We start from the raw sequence: 20,452 nt of genomic DNA, 5'->3' as shown, positions 1-20,452 counted from the left end.
GAGGCCAGACGCAGGCCCAACTCTAGGCCTTGCTGCAGAAAAGCCAAAAGCTTGGCTGTACTAAACTTGGAAGCGTCATAATTGTTAGATGCGCACCAAACAAAGTAGGAATGCCAGACCCTATGGTAAATCCGAGCAGAAGCCGGTTTCCGGGCCCTCAACATAGTTTTAATGACCTCTTCAGAAAAACCCTTAGCCCTCAAGACGGAAGCTTCAAGAGCCACGCCGTCAAAGACAGCCGGGCTAGGTCCTGGTAGACACAGGCCCTGAACGAGGAGGTCTGGGTGTTGTGGAAGTAGAATTGGACGTTCTGACGATAGGCTCTGCAGGTCTGAGAACCAGTGCCGTCTGGAGCTATGAGAAGCAGATTTCCTTTTTCTTGCTTGAACTTCCGAATTACCCTGGGCAGGGACACCGGAGGGAACACGTACGGCAGCTGAAACCTCCACGGCACCGCCAGCGCATCCACGAATGCTGCTTGAGGATCCCTTGTCCTTGCCATCAGATCCACATCTGGAAGACCCCACTTTTCCACGAGGAGTTGAAACATTTCTGGATGGAGGCCCCACTCGCCGGCATGCACGTCCTGACGACTGAGAAAGTCCGCTTCCCAATTCAGGACTCCCGGAATGAATATTGCCGATATGGCCGGTAAATGGCGTTCCGCCCAACGTAGAATCCGCGAGACTTCCTTCATTGCCAAACGGCTTTGAGTGCCGCCTTGATGATTTATGTAAGCCACTGTGGTGGCGTTGTCTGACTGTACTTGAACAGGACGGTTCTGAATTAAATGCTGGGCCAGGTTCAACGCATTGAAGACCGCCCGCAATTCCAGAATGTTGATCGAGAGGAGAGATTGCTCCTTGGTCCACTGACCCTGAAGGGAGTGTTGCTCCCTAACCTCTTAGACTGGCATCTGTCGTCAACAGGACCCAGTCGGATATCCAGAAGGGACGGCCCCTGCACAATTGTCGGTCCCGGAGCCACCAGTGTAGCGACAGACGGACCTCCGGAGTCAAGAGGATCATTTGAGATATGATCCGGTGAGGCAGGCCATCCCACTTGGCTAGAATCAGCCTCTGGAGGGGGCGAGAATGGAATTGAGCATACTCCACCATGTCGAATGCTGATACCATTAGGCCCAGCACCTGCATTGCCGAATGTATCGACACTTGCGGACGAGAAAGGAAGCAACGAATCCTGTCCTGAATCTTCAGGACTTTCTCCTGGGACAAGAACAACCTCTGGTTGTGAGTGTCCAACAACGCTCCCAGGTGCACCATGCTCTGAGCAGGGACCAGGGAGGATTTCTTCCAGTTGATGAGCCACCCGTGGGCTTGTAGAAACCGGACCGTCATATCCAGATGACGCAGGAGAAGATCTGGGGAATTTGCCAGGATTAACAAGTCGTCCAGATACGGCAGTATCCTGACCCCTTGCCGGCGGAGTACCACCGTCATCACCGCCATAACTTTGGTGAAAACTCGCGGAGCCGTTGTTAAACCAAAAGACGCCCGAAACTGGTAATGTAGGTTGCCAATAGCGAACCTCAGGAATTGTTGATGTGACACTGCCATAGGAATATGCAGGTAAGCATCCTATATGTCCAGGGAGACCATGTAGTCCCCAGTTTCCAAGGCCAGAACTATAGAGCGAAGGGTTTCCTTACGGAACTTGGAAACCTTCACAAACCTGTTCAATGCCTTGAGGTTGAGAATGGGCCGGGAGGACCCATTCGGTTTCGGGACTAGAAACAGCGGAGAATAGTACCCCCGGCCCCTCTGAGCAAGAGGCACCTGTACTACGACTCCTGTATCCAGGAGGGTCTGTACCACCGAATGTAGAGTTTTTGCCTTTGTCTGGTCTGAAGGGACGTCTGTCAGGCAAAATCGATGAGGGGGGCGGTTTTTGAAGGCTATAGCGTAACCTCGAGTGACGACTTTCCTTACTCAGGCATCTGAAGTGGACTTCAACCAATCCTGGGTATACCCTAGAAGCCGGCCCCCCACCCTGGGATCCCCCAGGGGGAGGCCCGCCCCGTCATGCGGCAGGCTTATCGGTCTTAGCAGCTGGCTGATGGGCAGCCCAGGCTCTTTTGGGCTCCGGCTTACTAGGCTTGGAAGTGCGGGCCTGCTTATGGTACGCCTGACCTTTTGCTTTACCTGAAGGACGAAAGGACGTACCTTTAGCCTTCGACACAGAAGGAGCGGTATTAGGCAGACAGGCAGTTTTGGCAGTAGCCAAGTCAGCCACAATCTTATTTAAGTCCTCCCCAAACAGAATATCTCCCTTGAAAGGGAGTACCTCCAGGGTTTTTCTAGAGTCCAGATCCACAGACCAGGATCTCAGCCAAAATATCCGGCGAGCCAGGACTGACGTAGTAGAGGCCGTGGCTGCTAGGATACCGGCATCAGAAGCCGCCTCTTTAATATATCGAGAAGCTGTGACAATATATGACAAGCATTGTCTAGCATGGTCAGAAGAGATTTCAGCTTCTAACTCCAAGGCCCATGCTTCAATAGCCTCTGCAGCCCATGTAGCTGCAATAGTGGGCCTTTGTGCAGCACCCGTGAGGGTGTAAATAGCTTTCATACAACCCTCCACACGTTTATCCGTAGGCTCTTTTAGAGACGTGACGGTAGTGACAGGTAGAGCTGAGGAAACCACCATCCTAGCCACATGTGAGTCCACTGGAGGAGGCGTTTCCCAATTTTTGGACAGCTCTGGCGCGAGGGGACAGCGAGCCAGCATCTTCTTTTGAGGCACAAACTTCGTACCCGGGTTTTCCCAGGGTTCCTGACTTATATCCACTAGGTGGTCAGAGTGAGGTAAAACTTGCTTATCCACCTTCTGACGCTTGAACCTATCTGGTTTCTTAGGAGGGACGGATGGCTCGGGATCATCCGTAATCTGCAGAATTAACTTAATAGCCTCCACAAGATAAGGAACATCCACATGTGAACTACCCTCCCCATCAGCCGTATCTGAGTCAGAACCTGAGGGGTCAGTATATGTGCCGTCTTCATCAGACGAGGTGTCAGTGACAGCAGTGGATTGTGAGGAGATAAGCTCTCGCTTAGATGACCTCTTGGACTTAGGCGCGCGTTGGTCAGACTTTTTAGTAGTCAAGGACTGGTTCAACTTCTTTAATTGAGCAGATAAATCGTCCGCCCACGGTGGTCTGCTGCAGGGACTACATACGGTTGTACCGGCATTAGGGGTCCCATAGGGGGAGTTAGTTTATGAACTAGCGTATGCAGAAGCGTGGAAAAAGCGGCCCACGGTGGGTCAGTATGGCCCTCCGTTGCCACAGTCCCACTGGGGGGGCAAGGAGCCCCCAGAACCAGAGCCCACAGCTGCTATATTCTCCTCATATGGCTCCGTGGCGTCAGCAACACCGGCAGTGTGTTCAGCCCCAGAACCGTTACCCTCAGAAGCAGACATGATATAACTTGCAGTATGAGGTAACACAGTACAATTATCAGCAGCACTATACCTCTAAACCCAAACCCCTGCGCAGTGTAGTCAGCACCAGCAGAGATAAAGGAGAGATATGGTGACTAAATCACAGAGAAAAATACGTAATACAGTATATCTTTGTGAAAATCCTATATTAGATAACACCTGACACACCAAGCCCCCTCAGGTTATAGAATATAGGGATAGCAGGTTGAGTGAAAGACACGAAATGGACACCACTCAGCTATCAAATGCACACACAGAAAGTCACAGTTTGTACAATGCAGAGGTTATTACTGACAATAATAGGTATCTACTGGACTCTCTACAGTCATACCATGCTGGACATGCCCGATCTCGTCTGATCTTGGAAGCCAAGCAGCATTGGGCCTGGTTAGTACCAGAAAGGGTGACCCTCTGGGAATACTGGGTACTGTAGTATTAAGGAACATACCTTCCGCCGATCAGTAAATTCCACTATAAGCAATCCATGCAGCATACTTACCCTAGCTGACTAGTCCATTAGGAGTCCGGATTCTCAAAAGCCGTTTTTTTCTTGAATCTCTCTTATGAATGTACAGGTGTTTATTTATTCATAAGTTGATAGAGATAACAAGAATTTTCAAATTTTCGCTTTTGACAAACATCGAACATCAATACTCGCTCAATATCCAGTGGGTGTGCAGACAAATTTTCTGCCACCTACTTTACATCAAGTGAGTGACATATCACCTTATTGTTATTTAGTAATTGTTATTTAATACTTGTTTTATCAATTTTGCTGATATATACAGCAACATTTTTTATATTATCTTTTCGTCTGTTTAGAAAATTAAAAGTTAAGTTTTATTCTTGCACATACATTGTATAAGTTTCACAATTTCACCTATCAGTCAATTTAAATAAAGTGTGCCCCAGAGAGACACAAAAACAGTCTTTCTTTTGCTTCTCTGCAAAACAACCCTCAAATAATACTGCACTGGACTAGCTTACACAGCTATATAACAATAGATATAACAGTACACAGTAAGAACTGGATGTATATCACAGGGTAATTGTACTATAATAAAACCCTGACTAAGTGCACTCTTTCTTAACTATCACTGTCTAAAAAGGCAGGTTGAATACTTAAGTGTCATGTAAAGGCAGAGCGCTGACAACCAGGCGGCTTTACATAGGAGGATTTGCCCAAGCAGTCCCAGGAACAGTGAGCTGAGGGATAATGGCGCCGCAGACACTGACAGGGAGTGAGGAAAAGACAGATATGCAGCTCCAGGGCGGGAACACTTGCTAGAAATGGCGCCCTGGGGCTGGGAGAGGGGCTTCAGGTTTAAGCCTTATCCCCTCTGCTGGCAAAACCGCCGGGTACTGTGGGCGATAGAAGAATTGGTTTACAGAGAAAACCTGACCTGCGCCCATGCCTGCCACAGTGTCCACCGCCAGCGCGCGGCCCGCCTCCCACTGACCGCGCCGGATCGCGATAAAGACCGGGTCCCGCAAGCGGGACTCACTTACCACCTCCTGAAGCGCGGCCACGCGATCCTGGTGAGCCCCAGCCATGTGTGTCTAACGTGAAGAAAACCGGAGCCTCCGCTGTAGGTACCCGGCAACCAGGGCTCGGGAGTGTACAGCGCCGCTGGGGAGAGCTGGAGCTGCAGCAGTGAATGTCACAAGACATTTACCACCGCTGCTGCCCTTGAAGTCTTCACTTTTTACCTCATAAAAAGTTTTTCTTAGGGCTGCTTGGAGCAGCCCCTCCATTCAGTGCCTGCTTACTGCAGCACCAACTTACAAAACTGAGCTCCTGTGCTGGGAGGCGGGGTGATATAGGAGGCGGCGCTGTGCATTCTGGGAACAGTCAAAGCTTTGAGCCTGTTGGTGCCTCGGATCAAGCTCCTACTCTACACCCCATTGTCCAATCCTTGTGGAGCCCAGTGTACCCCGCAGCAGAAAATGTATTTATTTATTGACATATTATGCTGCCCATTACTAGCTTTGTATGCAGTGCATTGCATGTATCATGTGAAGTGGACATTTGTTCAGCCTGCATGTCAAATACAGAAACAACTGCTTTAATTAACCATGCACCATTTTGCATAGCAACAGCCTATTAAAAAAAAAAAAAAGCAAATCCTGTTCCTGTTCAGCCCCTCTCCTAACACTATGTCCTTTCCCGACATTTCCATCTCACATCTTTGTCCCAACAATCCCTGATAACTGAGTTCTAATTTCATAGACTTTTTGTGATTAAATTACAAATGTACCGTTTCCAGTACAGTGATATATGAAAATGTGTGTAACATAAGAAAACAAACCGGCAGGGGGGGGGTCACGGTGATCAACCCTGTTATATAATCAAGTTGGCATAGAAACAAAGGAAAACATAGGACTATTGCACTATATATATTTGTTTCATTTAGACTCTTCTGAAACTTCTGAAAACATATATTGCATTCAGCATTTGCTAAAAACAAAAAATACACATATTTCAATTGTTTTACTGTAAGATGCATGAACAGAAGTGGACAATGGAGAAAAAGTTCAGTGTTAGACCATGCTAATGGGTACTATGCTAACTAGGGTGTATTTTTATTCCGGTGCCCCAGGAAAATTACCGTAAGTGCCGCTTTACCATTCCCATTGTGGGTTCTATTACTAGTGAAAGAGGAAGAAATATAGACAAGTGGATTTATTAAAGCAGGAGTGAGAAAGTGAAGATACCTAATGAAAAGGCAAGCAGTCCTATGTGCAGATGGCTCCCCTGCCTTTCCAGCGTCCCTGGGCACCTGCCTTGTCTGGCTGTTATGAAATCCAGCTATTGTCTCAGCATAACTACAAAACTACCGTACATGTGCTGTAAATAAATACAAAACAATAGACCAACACTGAACCTACAATATAGAACAATGTTACAGAGGAAATAACCAATTACTGTCTGGGACTGGCATCACACAGGATCCAATAAATGGAATTATTAACATATAAAAGGCACCATTTGGCCCCACATAGTGCTCTACAGTAGCAATAAATTCTCTTTCTCTACAAGGACCATTTTTTCACTGTACAAATCCTTTTTTTTTTTTTTTTGCATTTTAAACTGTGCCCAATTTACAATCCCTTACTTAAAATTTCAGGAATACAGTCTTAGAATTTCCATTGGGAAAAAGTTTGTATCCACAGTCTTCACTTAGCCCACCCCGTGCTAGCTTCTCCATTGATGTAGGCAAAGCCGGGAAAATGCTGCATGTGTTCATAGTCCGAGTTCCGCCGTGTAGTCAGGGACGTGTACATGTCAGGGGAGCTTCCATATCTGGCCGAGTGCATGGCTGGGCTTGGATAACAGGGGCTGCTTGATGTCACTTCTGGCCACCGTGGTGCTACCTGGCTTGGATGGAGTCTTGGTGTACTGCTCATGAGGCAAGGGTCCATCCGTGTCTGGCTGTTAAATGGGTACTGCAAGAATAAGCATAATATTGATAGTGAATATTAGCAACTGCAGCCAAGTCAAACAGATTTTTTGTTCCCAAGTCTTTGGTGGTATGTGTATGCAACTGCAACAGCAAGGACATGAACACATAAGTTCTGGAGATTCAGCTTTGCTCTGATTGGTTAGAGCAGCGGATCTCAACCTCAACCCACAGGTTTTCCCAACAGGTTATGTTTTGAGGATTTCAGTCTGTTGAACAAGGTGAGATTATCACTGACCCAGCAAAATAAATAACTCACTTATGCATGATTAAAGAAATCCACGAAACATGACCAGGTTGTGGTATAGAAGATCTACAGTACTTAGGTCGAAAGGTACAAAAGGTCAACAGTGGGTAAGGTTGGCAAGTTCAAATGAGAAACATGAGAATAGTGGACACAAAAATGGTCAACACAAATTTTTTTTTTTTTTTTTTGTGTTAAATCTTGTATGTTTAGTAATATGTGACCACCATCAGTAACAACGTATACGCTCGCCACACTTTCGGCAAGGTTACTATTCCCAAACATAGTCCACGTGGATAGTAAATCAAGCAAATGTTGGGAAAACATGAAAAAAAAGCATGTGTCGACCATTTATGTGTCAACCATTGGCATGTTGACCTTTTGGACCTGTCCCTTTTGGACCTGTCAACCTTAGGCACTGTCGACCTATCATCTGTCAACCTTTTGAACCTAGCTACCTAATGCATGTCAACTATATGGTGTCGACCTATTGACTGTCAACCTAGGCACTGTCTATCTATCATCCGGTTACCACATGACCAGTTGCGGGTACTTGAGGATTAGAGTTGAGAACAACTGGGACAGAGTTTGAGAGAGCCTGTGACTGCCGACATACAGTATGTAATGGTCCCATGTGGGGTAGGAATAAACTTCACTGAATGAACATAATTTGTGTGAATAAACCTCTTTGATAGAATGTAGATCATTCATACCGACATAGGATCTATTCACAAGTAGCCAATCAGACTGGCATTTACACACTCTAGTCAAACAGAGATACTTGTGGACAAGCCCCTATGCCTGTCAATCATGTGCCTCTACTAGGAGCAACTTGTGCATCTGCATTTTATTTATTTTTCATTTTATTTTCATCCCGAATTACCAGATAAGAAAGAATAATAAGGTGGGATAGGGCAGGATTGGGGAGGGGGGGAAGAGCAGAAGGAAAAAATCCCTAAGGATTTAGGTGAGCTGTAGGGGCCTATTCATTATTTGGGGGGGAGGGTAATTAAGTATCTAACTCACTGCAGTGGATACTTATGGGCTAATTTATCAATGAGTGATACATTTCACAGTGAGTGATAAATTGCACCAGCCAATCAGCTCCTAACTGTAATTTTTCAAATACAGTCGGTAACATGGCAGTTAGGAGCTGATTGGCTGGTACAATTTATCACTCACAGTGAAATTTATCACTCATTGATAAATGAGCTCATTAATTACTGGAGCAGTTCAATATTGCTCTGACCAGGCAGTGTCTGTGTGCATGCGTGACTTGAGATGACGCATGCGCACTGAAGCAGGGGTTAAAGGGCGAAGTGATGAGATTGGATCCCTCTGTGCGATCCAGGCCTTCTTCCCAAAGGAAGGAGTAGGGTTCAGAGAACCAATGACATCTGAAGCTGGCATACGACACCAGGGCCCAAATGCATTAGCCTTAACAAGAGAGACGGCTAAAGAGTGATAAATGGCCAGCCAACCAGCTCTTAGCTGTCATTTTTCAAACATAGCCAGTTTGAAAAACAGATTGGCAGGCACTCTTAGGGGTCTATTCATGAAGCAGTGAAAAGAGTGGAGAAGTGTGCCAGTGGCATAGTTGCCCATGGCAACCAATCAGCATTGAAGTAACATATATAAATTGCATACTATACAATTGTACAGAGCAGCTGATTGGTTGCCATGGGCAACTTCTCCACAGGCTAATTTCCCCACTCTTTTCACTGCTTTATAAATAGAACCCTCTATCCGTCACCACTTTGTCTCTTGGGGATACGGTCAAGATCCCGCCAGACGGAATCCCGGCGGTCTAAATACCTAACACTGGAATCCCGACCGGCACAATCCCGACATATTCTCCCTCCGTGGGTGTCCACGACACCCATAGAGGGAGAATAAAATAGTGTGCCACAGCGCGGCGAGCGTAGTGAGCCCGCAAGGGGCTGCGTTCCGCTCGCCACCCCTGTTGGGATTCTGTTGGTTGGGATTCTGTTGGTTGGGATTCCGGTGTGGGTATTTCGACCTCCGGGATCCCGTCCAGCGGGATTTCGTACTGATCCCGTCTCTTGTTAAGGCAACTTTATCAAATGCATTTAAAGTTATTTGCTCTTTTTGGTGTAGTAATTGTCATGAATATGACTGTACATAAAAGTTTCCAAAGGCATTAGAACTGTTTTATTCTATACATCTGACCGAATGCCCTTCATTTGGTACCTCCCTTGTTGACGCAATGCACCTTTTACATATTCCGTTAACCCTAATTGTAACTGAGAAACTTGTCTAGGACTTAAGAGCCTTCTGATTAATTATCTGTATTACTTACAAGCAGGAAGATTGCGAAAAACACAGAACAAAACTGACACAGTTTTTTCTGCCAGTTAATCAGCTGCAGCTGTGAATGTCATAAGTTTAAATGACAAGAAATGGATCTAAAAATAATACAGTCTGTAAGTAACTTCTGTCACATAATAAATGCTATTATGACTGGAAGATGGAAAGTTTGATCATTATAGGTCAACTAATTGAAAATGACTCATTCCTTTTCTTTTCCTCTCGGTTCAGTGAAGAGGCTATTGAAAGACAATGTTTTAGTCCGTGTCGCTGGCATGCGCCTGACCAACTCTCCAGTGAACTTTCTATTCAGTCCTTGTTGCAAACACACAAACTTAGCCATCTGCGCGCTGGCATGTTGCAGCCCCGGTCACCTCTCACACTAAGCATCCGGTTTAATGAAGGGTACATAGGCTCTGGGACCAGTGTTCCCAGTGATCTTTGTTGATGATGAAGGCGATATTTGTTGCACTATTTTCTACAGGATGTTGCCATTTTCTGGGTCTCTTAGCTAACAGCTACTGTTAACCCTTTCTTACAAGTTGGTGTGAAGGGAAATATTAACTGATCAATAAGGCACTAACCATACAGCCATCAGTGACAGAAACCCCAGCTCACATTATATCACACAGAAATCCCAGTTCACATTATACCGCACAGAAATCCCAGTTCACATTATACCACACAGGAACCCCAGCTTACATTATGTTACACAGGAACCCCGGTTCACATTATATCACACATAAACTAGAGATGAGCGCCTGAAATTTTTCGGGTTTTGTGTTTTGGTTTTGGGTTCGGTTCCGCGGCCGTGTTTTGGGTTCGACCGCGTTTTGGCAAAACCTCACCGAATTTTTTTTGTCGGATTCGGGTGTGTTTTGGATTCGGGTGTTTTTTTCAAAAAACACTAAAAAACAGCTTAAATCATTGAATTTGCGGTCATTTTGATCCCATAGTATTATTAACCTCAATAACCATAATTTATACTCATTTTCAGTCTATTCTGAACACCTCACACCTCACAATATTATTTTTAGTCCTAAAATTTGCACCGAGGTCGCTGTGTGACTAAGATAAGCGACCCAAGTGGCCGACACAAACACCTGGCCCATCTAGGAGTGGCACTGCAGTGTCACGCAGGATGGCCCTTCAAAAAAATACTCCCCAAACAGCACATGACGCAAAGAAAAAAAGAGGCGCAATGAGGTAGCTGACTGTGTGAGTAAGACTAGCGACCCTAGTGGCCGACACAAACACCGGGCCCATCTAGGAGTGGCACTGCAGTGTCACGCAGGATGTCCCTTCCAAAAAACCCTCCCCAAACAGCACATGACGCAAAGAAAAAAAGAGGCGCAATGAGGTAGCTGACTGTGTGAGTAAGACTAGCGACCCTAGTGGCCGACACAAACACCGGGCCCATCTAGGAGTGGCACTGCAGTGTCACGCAGGATGGCCCTTCCAAAAAACCCTCCCCAAACAGCACATGACGCAAAGAAAAAGAAAAGAAAAAAGAGGTGCAAGATGGAATTGTCCTTGGGCCCTCCCACCCTTATGTTGTATAAACAAAACAGGACATGCACACTTTAACCAACCCATCATTTCAGTGACAGGGTCTGCCACACGACTGTGACTGATATGACGGGTTGGTTTGGACCCCCCCCAAAAAAGAATCAATTAATCTCTCCTTGCACAAACTGGCTCTACAGAGGCAAGATGTCCACCTCATCATCACCCTCCGATATATCACCGTGTACATCCCCCTCCTCACAGATTATCAATTCGTCCGCACTGGAATCCACCATCTCAGCTCCCTGTGTACTTTGTGGAGGCAATTGCTGCTGGTCAATGTCTCCGCGGAGGAATTGATTATAATTCATTTTAATGAACATCATCTTCTCCACATTTTCTGGATGTAACCTCGTACGCCGATTGCTGACAAGGTGAGCGGCGGCACTAAACACTCTTTCGGAGTACACACTTGTGGGAGGGCAACTTAGGTAGAATAAAGCCAGTTTGTGCAAGGGCCTCCAAATTGCCTCTTTTTCCTGCCAGTATAAGTACGGACTGTGTGACGTGCCTACTTGGATGCGGTCACTCATATAATCCTCCACCATTCTATCAATGTTGAGAGAATCATATGCAGTGACAGTAGACGACATGTCCGTAATCGTTGTCAGGTCCTTCAGTCCGGACCAGATGTCAGCATCAGCAGTCGCTCCAGACTGCCCTGCATCACCGCCAGCGGGTGGGCTCGGAATTCTGAGCCTTTTCCTCGCACCCCCAGTTGCGGGAGAATGTGAAGGAGGAGATGTTGACAGGTCGCGTTCCGCTTGACTTGACAATTTTGTCACCAGCAGGTCTTTCAACCCCAGCAGACTTGTGTCTGCCGGAAAGAGAGATCCAAGGTAGGCTTTAAATCTAGGATCGAGCACGGTGGCCAAAATGTAGTGCTCTGATTTCAACAGATTGACCACCCGTGAATCCTTGTTAAGCGAATTAAGGGCTCCATCCACAAGTCCCACATGCCTAGCGGAATCGCTCCGTGTTAGCTCCTCCTTCAATGTCTCCAGCTTCTTCTGCAAAAGCCTGATGAGGGGAATGACCTGACTCAGGCTGGCAGTGTCTGAACTGACTTCACGTGTGGCAAGTTCAAAGGGCATCAGAACCTTGCACAACGTTGAAATCATTCTCCACTGCGCTTGAGACAGGTGCATTCCACCTACTATATCGTGCTCAATTGTATAGGCTTGAATGGCCTTTTGCTGCTCCTCCAACCTCTGAAGCATATAGAGGGTTGAATTCCACCTCGTTACCACTTCTTGCTTCAGATGTTGGCAGGGCAGGTTCAGTAGTTTTTGGTGGTGCTCCAGTCTTCTGTACGTGGTGCCTGTACGCCGAAAGTGTCCCGCAATTCTTCTGGCCACCGACAGCATCTCTTGCACGCCCCTGTCGTTTTTTAAAAAATTCTGCACCACCAAATTCAAGGTATGTGCAAAACATGGGACGTGCTGGAATTTGCCCATATTTAATGCACACACAATATTGCTGGCGTTGTCCGATGCCACAAATCCACAGGAGAGTCCAATTGGGGTAAGCCATTCCGCGATGATCTTCCTCAGTTGCCGTAAGAGGTTTTCAGCTGTGTGCGTATTCTGGAAAGCGGTGATACAAAGCGTAGCCTGCCTAGGAAAGAGTTGGCGTTTGCGAGATGCTGCTACTGGTGCCGCCGCTGCTGTTCTTGCGGCGGGAGTCCATACATCTACCCAGTGGGCTGTCACAGTCATATAGTCCTGACCCTGCCCTGCTCCACTTGTCCACATGTCCGTGGTTAAGTGGACATTGGGTACAACTGCATTTTTTAGGACACTGGTGAGTCTTTTTCTGACGTCCGTGTACATTCTCGGTATCGCCTGCCTAGAGAAGTGGAACCTAGATGGTATTTGGTAACGGGGGCACACTGCCTCAATAAATTGTCTAGTTCCCTGTGAACTAACGGCGGATACCGGACGCACGTCTAACACCAACATAGTTGTCAAGGCCTCAGTTATCCGCTTTGCAGCAGGATGACTGCTGTGATATTTCATCTTCCTCGCAAAGGACTGTTGAACAGTCAATTGCTTACTGGAAGTAGTACAAGTGGGCTTACGACTTCCCCTCTGGGATGACCATCGACTCCCAGCAGCAACAACAGCAGCGCCAGCAGCAGTAGGCGTTACACGCAAGGATGCATCGGAGGAATCCCAGGCAGGAGAGGACTCGTCAGAATTGCCAGTGACATTGCCTGCAGGACTATTGGCATTCCTGGGGAAGGAGGAAATTGACACTGAGGGAGTTGGTGGGGTGGTTTGCGTGAGCTTGGTTACAAGAGGAAGGGATTTACTGGTCAGTGGACTGCTTCCGCTGTCACCCAAAGTTTTTGAACTTGTCACTGACTTATTATGAATGCGCTGCAGGTGACGTATAAGGGAGGATGTTCCGAGGTGGTTAACGTCCTTACCCCTACTTATTACAGCTTGACAAAGGGAACACACGGCTTGACACCTGTTGTCCGCATTTCTGGTGAAATACTTCCACACCGAAGAGCTGATTTTTTTGGTATTTTCACCAGGCATGTCAACGGCCATATTCCTACCACGGACAACAGGTGTCTCCCCGGGTGCCTGACTTAAACAAACCACCTCACCATCAGAATCCTCCTGGTCAATTTCCTCCCCAGCGCCAGCAACACCCATATCCTCCTCATCCTGGTGTACTTCAACACTGACATCTTCAATCTGACTATCAGGAACTGGACTGCGGGTGCTCCTTCCATCACTTGCAGGGGGCGTGCAAATGGTGGAAGGCGCATGCTCTTCACGTCCAGTGTTGGGAAGGTCAGGCATCGCAACCGACACAATTGGAGTCGGACTCTCCTTGTGGATTTGGGATTTCGAAGAACGCACAGTTCTTTGCGGTGCTACTGCTTTTGCCAGCTTTAGTCTTTCCATTTTTCTAGCGAGAGGCTGAGTGCTTCCATCCTCATGTGAAGCTGAACCACTAGCCATGAACATAGGCCAGGGCCTCAGCCGTTCCTTGCCACTCCGTGTGGTAAATGGCATATTGGCAAGTTTACGCTTCTCCTCCGACAATTTTATTTTAGGTTTTGGAGTCCTTTTTTTACTGATATTTGGTGTTTTGGATGTGACATGCTCTGTACTATGACATTGGGCATCGGCCTTGGCAGACGACGTTGCTGGCATTTCATCGTCTCGGCCATGACTAGTGGCAGCAGCTTCAGCACGAGGTGGAAGTGGATCTTGATCTTTCCCTAATTTTGGAACCTCAACATTTTTGTTCTCCATATTTTAATAGGCACAACTAAAAGGCACCTCAGGTAAACAATGGAGATGGATGGATTGGATACTAGTATACAATTATGGACGGGCTGCCGAGTGCCGACACAGAGGTAGCCACAGCCGTGAACTACCGCACTGTACTGTGTCTGCTGCTAATATATAGACTGGTTGATAAAGAGATAGTATACTCGTAACTAGTATGTATGTATAAAGAAAGAAAAAAAAACCACGGTTAGGTGGTATATACAATTATGGACGGGCTGCCGAGTGCCGACACAGAGGTAGCCACAGCCGTGAACTACCGCACTGTACTGTGTCTGCTGCTAATATATAGACTGGTTGATAAAGAGATAGTATACTCGTAACTAGTATGTATGTATAAAGAAAGAAAAAAAAACCACGGTTAGGTGGTATATACAATTATGGACGGGCTGCCGAGTGCCGACACAGAGGTAGCCACAGCCGTGAACTACCGCACTGTACTGTGTCTGCTGCTAATATAGACTGGTTGATAAAGAGATAGTATACTCGTAACTAGTATGTATGTATAAAGAAAGAAAAAAAAACCACGGTTAGGTGGTATATACAATTATGGACGGGCTGCCGAGTGCCGACACAGAGGTAGCCACAGCCGTGAACTACCGCACTGTACTGTGTCTGCTGCTAATATATAGACTGGTTGATAAAGAGATAGTATACTCGTAACTAGTATGTATGTATAAAGAAAGAAAAAAAAACCACGGTTAGGTGGTATATACAATTATGGACGGGCTGCCGAGTGCCGACACAGAGGTAGCCACAGCCGTGAACTACCGCACTGTACTGTGTCTGCTGCTAATATATAGACTGGTTGATAAAGAGATAGTATACTCGTAACTAGTATGTATGTATAAAGAAAGAAAAAAAAACCACGGTTAGGTGGTATATACAATTATGGACGGGCTGCCAAGTGCCGACACAGAGGTAGCCACAGCCGTGAACTACCGCACTGTACTGTGTCTGCTGCTAATATAGACTGGTTGATAAAGAGATAGTATACTCGTAACTAGTATGTATGTATAAAGAAAGAAAAAAAAACCACGGTTAGGTGGTATATACAATTATGGACGGGCTGCCGAGTGCCGACACAGAGGTAGCCACAGCCGTGAACTACCGCACTGTACTGTGTCTGCTGCTAATATATAGACTGGTTGATAAAGAGATAGTATACTCGTAACTAGTATGTATGTATAAAGAAAGAAAAAAAAAACACGGTTAGGTGGTATATACAATTATGGACGGGCTGCCGAGTGCCGACACAGAGGTAGCCACAGCCGTGAACTACCGCACTGTACTGTGTCTGCTGCTAATATATAGACTGGTTGATAAAGAGATAGTATACTCGTAACTAGTATGTATGTATAAAGAAAGAAAAAAAAACCACGGTTAGGTGGTATATACAATTATGGACGGGCTGCCGAGTGCCGACACAGAGGTAGCCACAGCCGTGAACTACCGCACTGTACTGTGTCTGCTGCTAATATATAGACTGGTTGATAAAGAGATAGTATACTCGTAACTAGTATGTATGTATAAAGAAAGAAAAGAAAACCACGGTTAGGTGGTATATACAATTATGGACGGGCTGCCGAGTGCCGACACAGAGGTAGCCACAGCCGTGAACTACCGCACTGTACTGTGTCTGCTGCTAATATATAGACTGGTTGATAAAGAGATAGTATACTCGTAACTAGTATGTATGTATAAAGAAAGAAAAAAAAACCACGGTTAGGTGGTATATACAATTATGGACGGGCTGCCGAGTGCCGACACAGAGGTAGCCACAGCCGTGAACTACCGCACTGTACTGTGTCTGCTGCTAATATAGACTGGTTGATAAAGAGATAGTATACTCGTAACTAGTATGACTATAAAGAAAGAAAAAAAAACCACGGTTAGGTGGTATATACAATTATGGACGGGCTGCCGAGTGCCGACACAGAGGTAGCCACAGCCGTGAACTACCGCACTGTACTGTGTCTGCTGCTAATATATAGACTGGTTGATAAAGAGATAGTATACTCGTAACTAGTATGTATGTATAAAGAAAGAAAAAAAAACCACGGTTAGGTGGTATATACAATTATGGACGGGCTGCCGAGTGCCGACACAGAGGTAGCCACAGCCGTGAACTACCGCACTGTACTGTGTCTGCTGCTAATATAGACTGGTTGATAAAGAGATAGTATACTCGTAACTAGTATGACTATAAAGAAAGAAAAAAAAACCACGGTTAGGTGGTATATACAATTATGGACGGGCTGCCGAGTGCCGACACAGAGGTAGCCACAGCCGTGAACTACCGCACTGTACTGTGTCTGCTGCTAATATATAGACTGGTTGATAAAGAGATAGTATACTCGTAACTAGTATGTATGTATAAAGAAAGAAAAAAAAACCACGGTTAGGTGGTATATACAATTATGGACGGGCTGCCGAGTGCCGACACAGAGGTAGCCACAGCCGTGAACTACCGCACTGTACTGTGTCTGCTGCTAATATATAGACTGGTTGATAAAGAGATAGTATACTCGTAACTAGTATGTATGTATAAAGAAAGAAAAAAAAACCACGGTTAGGTGGTATATACAATTATGGACGGGCTGCCGAGTGCCGACACAGAGGTAGCCACAGCCGTGAACTACCGCACTGTACTGTGTCTGCTGCTAATATAGACTGGTTGATAAAGAGATAGTATACTCGTAACTAGTATGTATGTATAAAGAAAGAAAAAAAAACCACGGTTAGGTGGTATATACAATTATGGACGGGCTGCCGAGTGCCGACACAGAGGTAGCCACAGCCGTGAACTACCGCACTGTACTGTGTCTGCTGCTAATATAGACTGGTTGATAAAGAGATAGTATACTCGTAACTAGTATGACTATAAAGAAAAAAAAAAAAACCACGGTTAGGTGGTATATACAATTATGGACGGGCTGCCGAGTGCCGACACAGAGGTAGCCACAGCCGTGAACTACCGCACTGTACTGTGTCTGCTGCTAATATAGACTGGTTGATAAAGAGATAGTATACTACTAATATTATATATACTGGTGGTCAGGTCACTGGTCACTAGTCACACTGCACTGTTTAATTTTAATATAATATTATGTACTCCTGGCTCCTGCTATAACCTATAACTGGCACTGCAGTGCTCCCCAGTCTCCCCCACAATTATAAGCTGTGTGAGCTGAGCACAGTCAGATATATATATACATTGATGCAGCACACTGGGCTGAGCAGTGCACACAGATATGGTATGTGACTGAGTCACTGTGTGTATCGTTTTTTTCAGGCAGAGAACGGATATATTAAATAAAACAAACAACTGCACTGTCTGGTGGTCACTGTGGTCGTCAGTCACTAAACTAAACTAAACTCTGCACTCTCTTCTACAGTATCACAGCCTCAGGTCAATCTCTCTCTCTCTCTCTCAACCCTAATCTAAATGGAGAGGACGCCAGCTACGTCCTCTCCCTATCAATCTCAATGCACGTGTGAAAATGGCGGCGACGCGCGGCTCCTTATATAGAATCCGAGTCTCGCGAGAATCCGACAGCGTCATGATGACGTTCGGGCGCGCTCGGGTTAACCGAGCAAGGCGGGAGGATCCGAGTCTGCTCGGATCCGTGAAAAAAACCATGAAGTTCTGGCGGGTTCGGATTCAGAGAAACCGAACCCGCTCATCTCTAACATAAACCCCAGTTCACATTATACCACAAAGAATCCCCAGCTCACATTATGTCACACAGGAACCCCAGCTCACTTTATGTCACACAGAAACGCCAGCTCACATTATGTCACACAGGAACCCCAGTTCACATTATGTCACACAGAAACCCCAGCTCACATTATGTCACACAAGAACCCCAGTTCACATTGTGCCACACAGAAACCCCAGCTCACATTATGTCACACAGAAACCCCAGCTCACATTATGTCACACAGAAACCCCAGCTCACATTATGTCACACAGAAACCCCAGCTTACATTATGTCACACAGGAACCCCAGTTCACATTATGTCACACAGAAACCCCAGCTCACATTATGTCACACAAGAACCCCAGTTCACATTGTGCCACACAGAAACCCCAGCTCACATTATGTCACACAGAAACCCCAGCTCACATTATGTCACACAGAAACCCCAGCTCACATTATGTCACACAGAAACCCCAGCTTACATTATGTCACACATAAACCCCAGCTCATATTATGTCACACAGGAACTCCAGTTCACATTATACCACACATAAACCCCAGTTCATATTATATCACACAGAAACCCCAGTTCACATTATGTCACACATAAACCCCAGCTCACATTATACCACACATAAACCCCAGTTCACATTATGTCACACATAAACCCCAGCTCACATTATGTCACACAGAAACCCCAGTTCACATTATTTCTCACACAGAAAGTGAAACCCCAACTCACATTATGTCAAACAGAAAACCCAGATCACATTATACCACACATAAATCCTAGCTCACCTTATGTCACATAGAAACCCCAGTTCACATATGCCAGTTCTCTACCACATTGGTAATGTAGCTGTGTGGGTGCGCCCCCCTGTGTGTGGGGTCCCCTGAGTTACCACCCCACTGATATCAATGTTATAGTGCTTTTGCTTAAAAATAAAATATACATCCAAATAGATTTCTTGCCTTTTCCCTTAGTCCTTTGTCCCAGTCCAAGTTTACCCCAAATATTTTATTTGTATAAAAAGTAAATGAAGTGTCCACAGATCATGGAGCCAATTCAGGGTCTACGTAAGTCCACCGTGATTACACATGTACTGCATGTACAGAGCTAAATGAAGATATCTGCCCATATGCCAATTTGTGTGCAGCTATGAGGCCGTATAACCCCTATCTCTATGCTTTTTGAAATATTCGGCATCATGATCACGATCTCCTGATTAAGGTGGAAAGAAGACACCACCTTATGTAAATACCCGGGACGTATTCTAAGAACCGCCCGGTCATTGTGAAAAATCAGATAAGGTGACCTACAGGACAAGGTACCCAAATCCAACACTTGTCTAGCAGAGGCAATAGTAAGCAGAAACAGCACCTTAAGAGAAAGCCACTTAAGGTCTGCTGATTCAAGGGGCTCAAAGGAGACCCTTGCAGCACCTCCAGAACCACCGACAAGTCCCAAGGAGCCACAGGCGGGACATAAGGGGGTTGAATCCGCAACACACCCTGAGTCAATGTATGAACATCAGGTAAAGTCGCAATTTTTCTCTGGAACCAAACCGACAAGGCAGAAATAAGAACCTTGATGTAGGCCAGACAAAGGCCCAAGTCCAGGCCTTATTGTAGAAAGGCCAAAAGTACTAAACTTGGAAGCGTCATAATTGTTAGAGGCGCACCAAGCAAATTAAGAATTCCAGACCTTATGATAAATCTGAGCAGAAGCCGGTTTCCAGGCCTACAACATGGGGGTATATTTACTAAGCTCCCGATTTTGACCGAGATGCCGTTTTTTCATCAAAGTGTCATCTCGGTCAATCTCGGTCATTTACTAAACACTAATCACGGCAGTGATGAGGGCATTCGTAATTTTTTGCTAGTTCAGGTAAAAAATTACGAATGAATACACCATCGGTCAAATTACGCCTGTTTAGATACGAATCTCGGTCATTTACTAAGCAAAAAAACACAAAACACTGCCGTGAAAAATTACAATTCGCAAAAAAAGTCCTAAAAAAAAACAGACCTGCTTTTTTTATTCGTGATTTGAGATGCATGCAGGGATCCATGAGATCCGTGCATGTATATCAATGGGAAGGGGTGGGAAAGTGTTTTTTGTTGTTAAAAAAAATTGCGTGGGGTCCCCCCTCCTAAGCATAACCAGCCTCGGGCTCTTTGAGCCGATCCTGGTTGCAGAAATATGGGGAAAAAAATGACAGGGGTTCCCCCATATTTAAGCAACCAGCATCGGGCTCTGCGCCTGGTCCTGGTCCCAAAAATACGGGGGACAAAAAGAGTAGGGGTCCCCCGTATTTTTAAAACCAGCACCGGGCTCCACTAGCTGGACAGATAATGCCACAGCCGGGGGTC

The 20,452-nt window shown here is 45.9% G+C and overlaps 1 protein-coding gene and 1 pseudogene across 5 annotated transcripts in view; one reads left to right on the top strand and one right to left on the bottom strand.

Moving 5' to 3' along the window:
* The first annotated feature begins 3,782 nt into the window (after positions 1–3,782).
* On the top strand, positions 3,783–3,901 carry LOC134937517 (5S ribosomal RNA; annotated as a pseudogene).
* A 2,040-nt stretch (positions 3,902–5,941) lies between these two features.
* The window catches only part of RFX4 (regulatory factor X4), a 242,988-nt gene continuing 228,477 nt past the window's right edge, over positions 5,942–20,452 (bottom strand). For all 5 annotated transcript variants that reach the window (XM_063928437.1, XM_063928435.1, XM_063928438.1 and 2 more), the window contains one exon: positions 5,942–6,912. In XM_063928437.1, the coding sequence (XP_063784507.1) occupies positions 6,643–6,912 (270 nt within the window). In that variant the 3' untranslated portion in view covers positions 5,942–6,642. The remainder of the gene's footprint in view (positions 6,913–20,452) is intronic.

This window comes from Pseudophryne corroboree, chromosome 6 (assembly GCF_028390025.1).
Source record: "Pseudophryne corroboree isolate aPseCor3 chromosome 6, aPseCor3.hap2, whole genome shotgun sequence".
In the NCBI taxonomy this organism is placed as follows: Eukaryota; Metazoa; Chordata; class Amphibia; order Anura; family Myobatrachidae; genus Pseudophryne; species Pseudophryne corroboree.
This window is presented reverse-complemented; position numbering and strand designations above follow the sequence as displayed.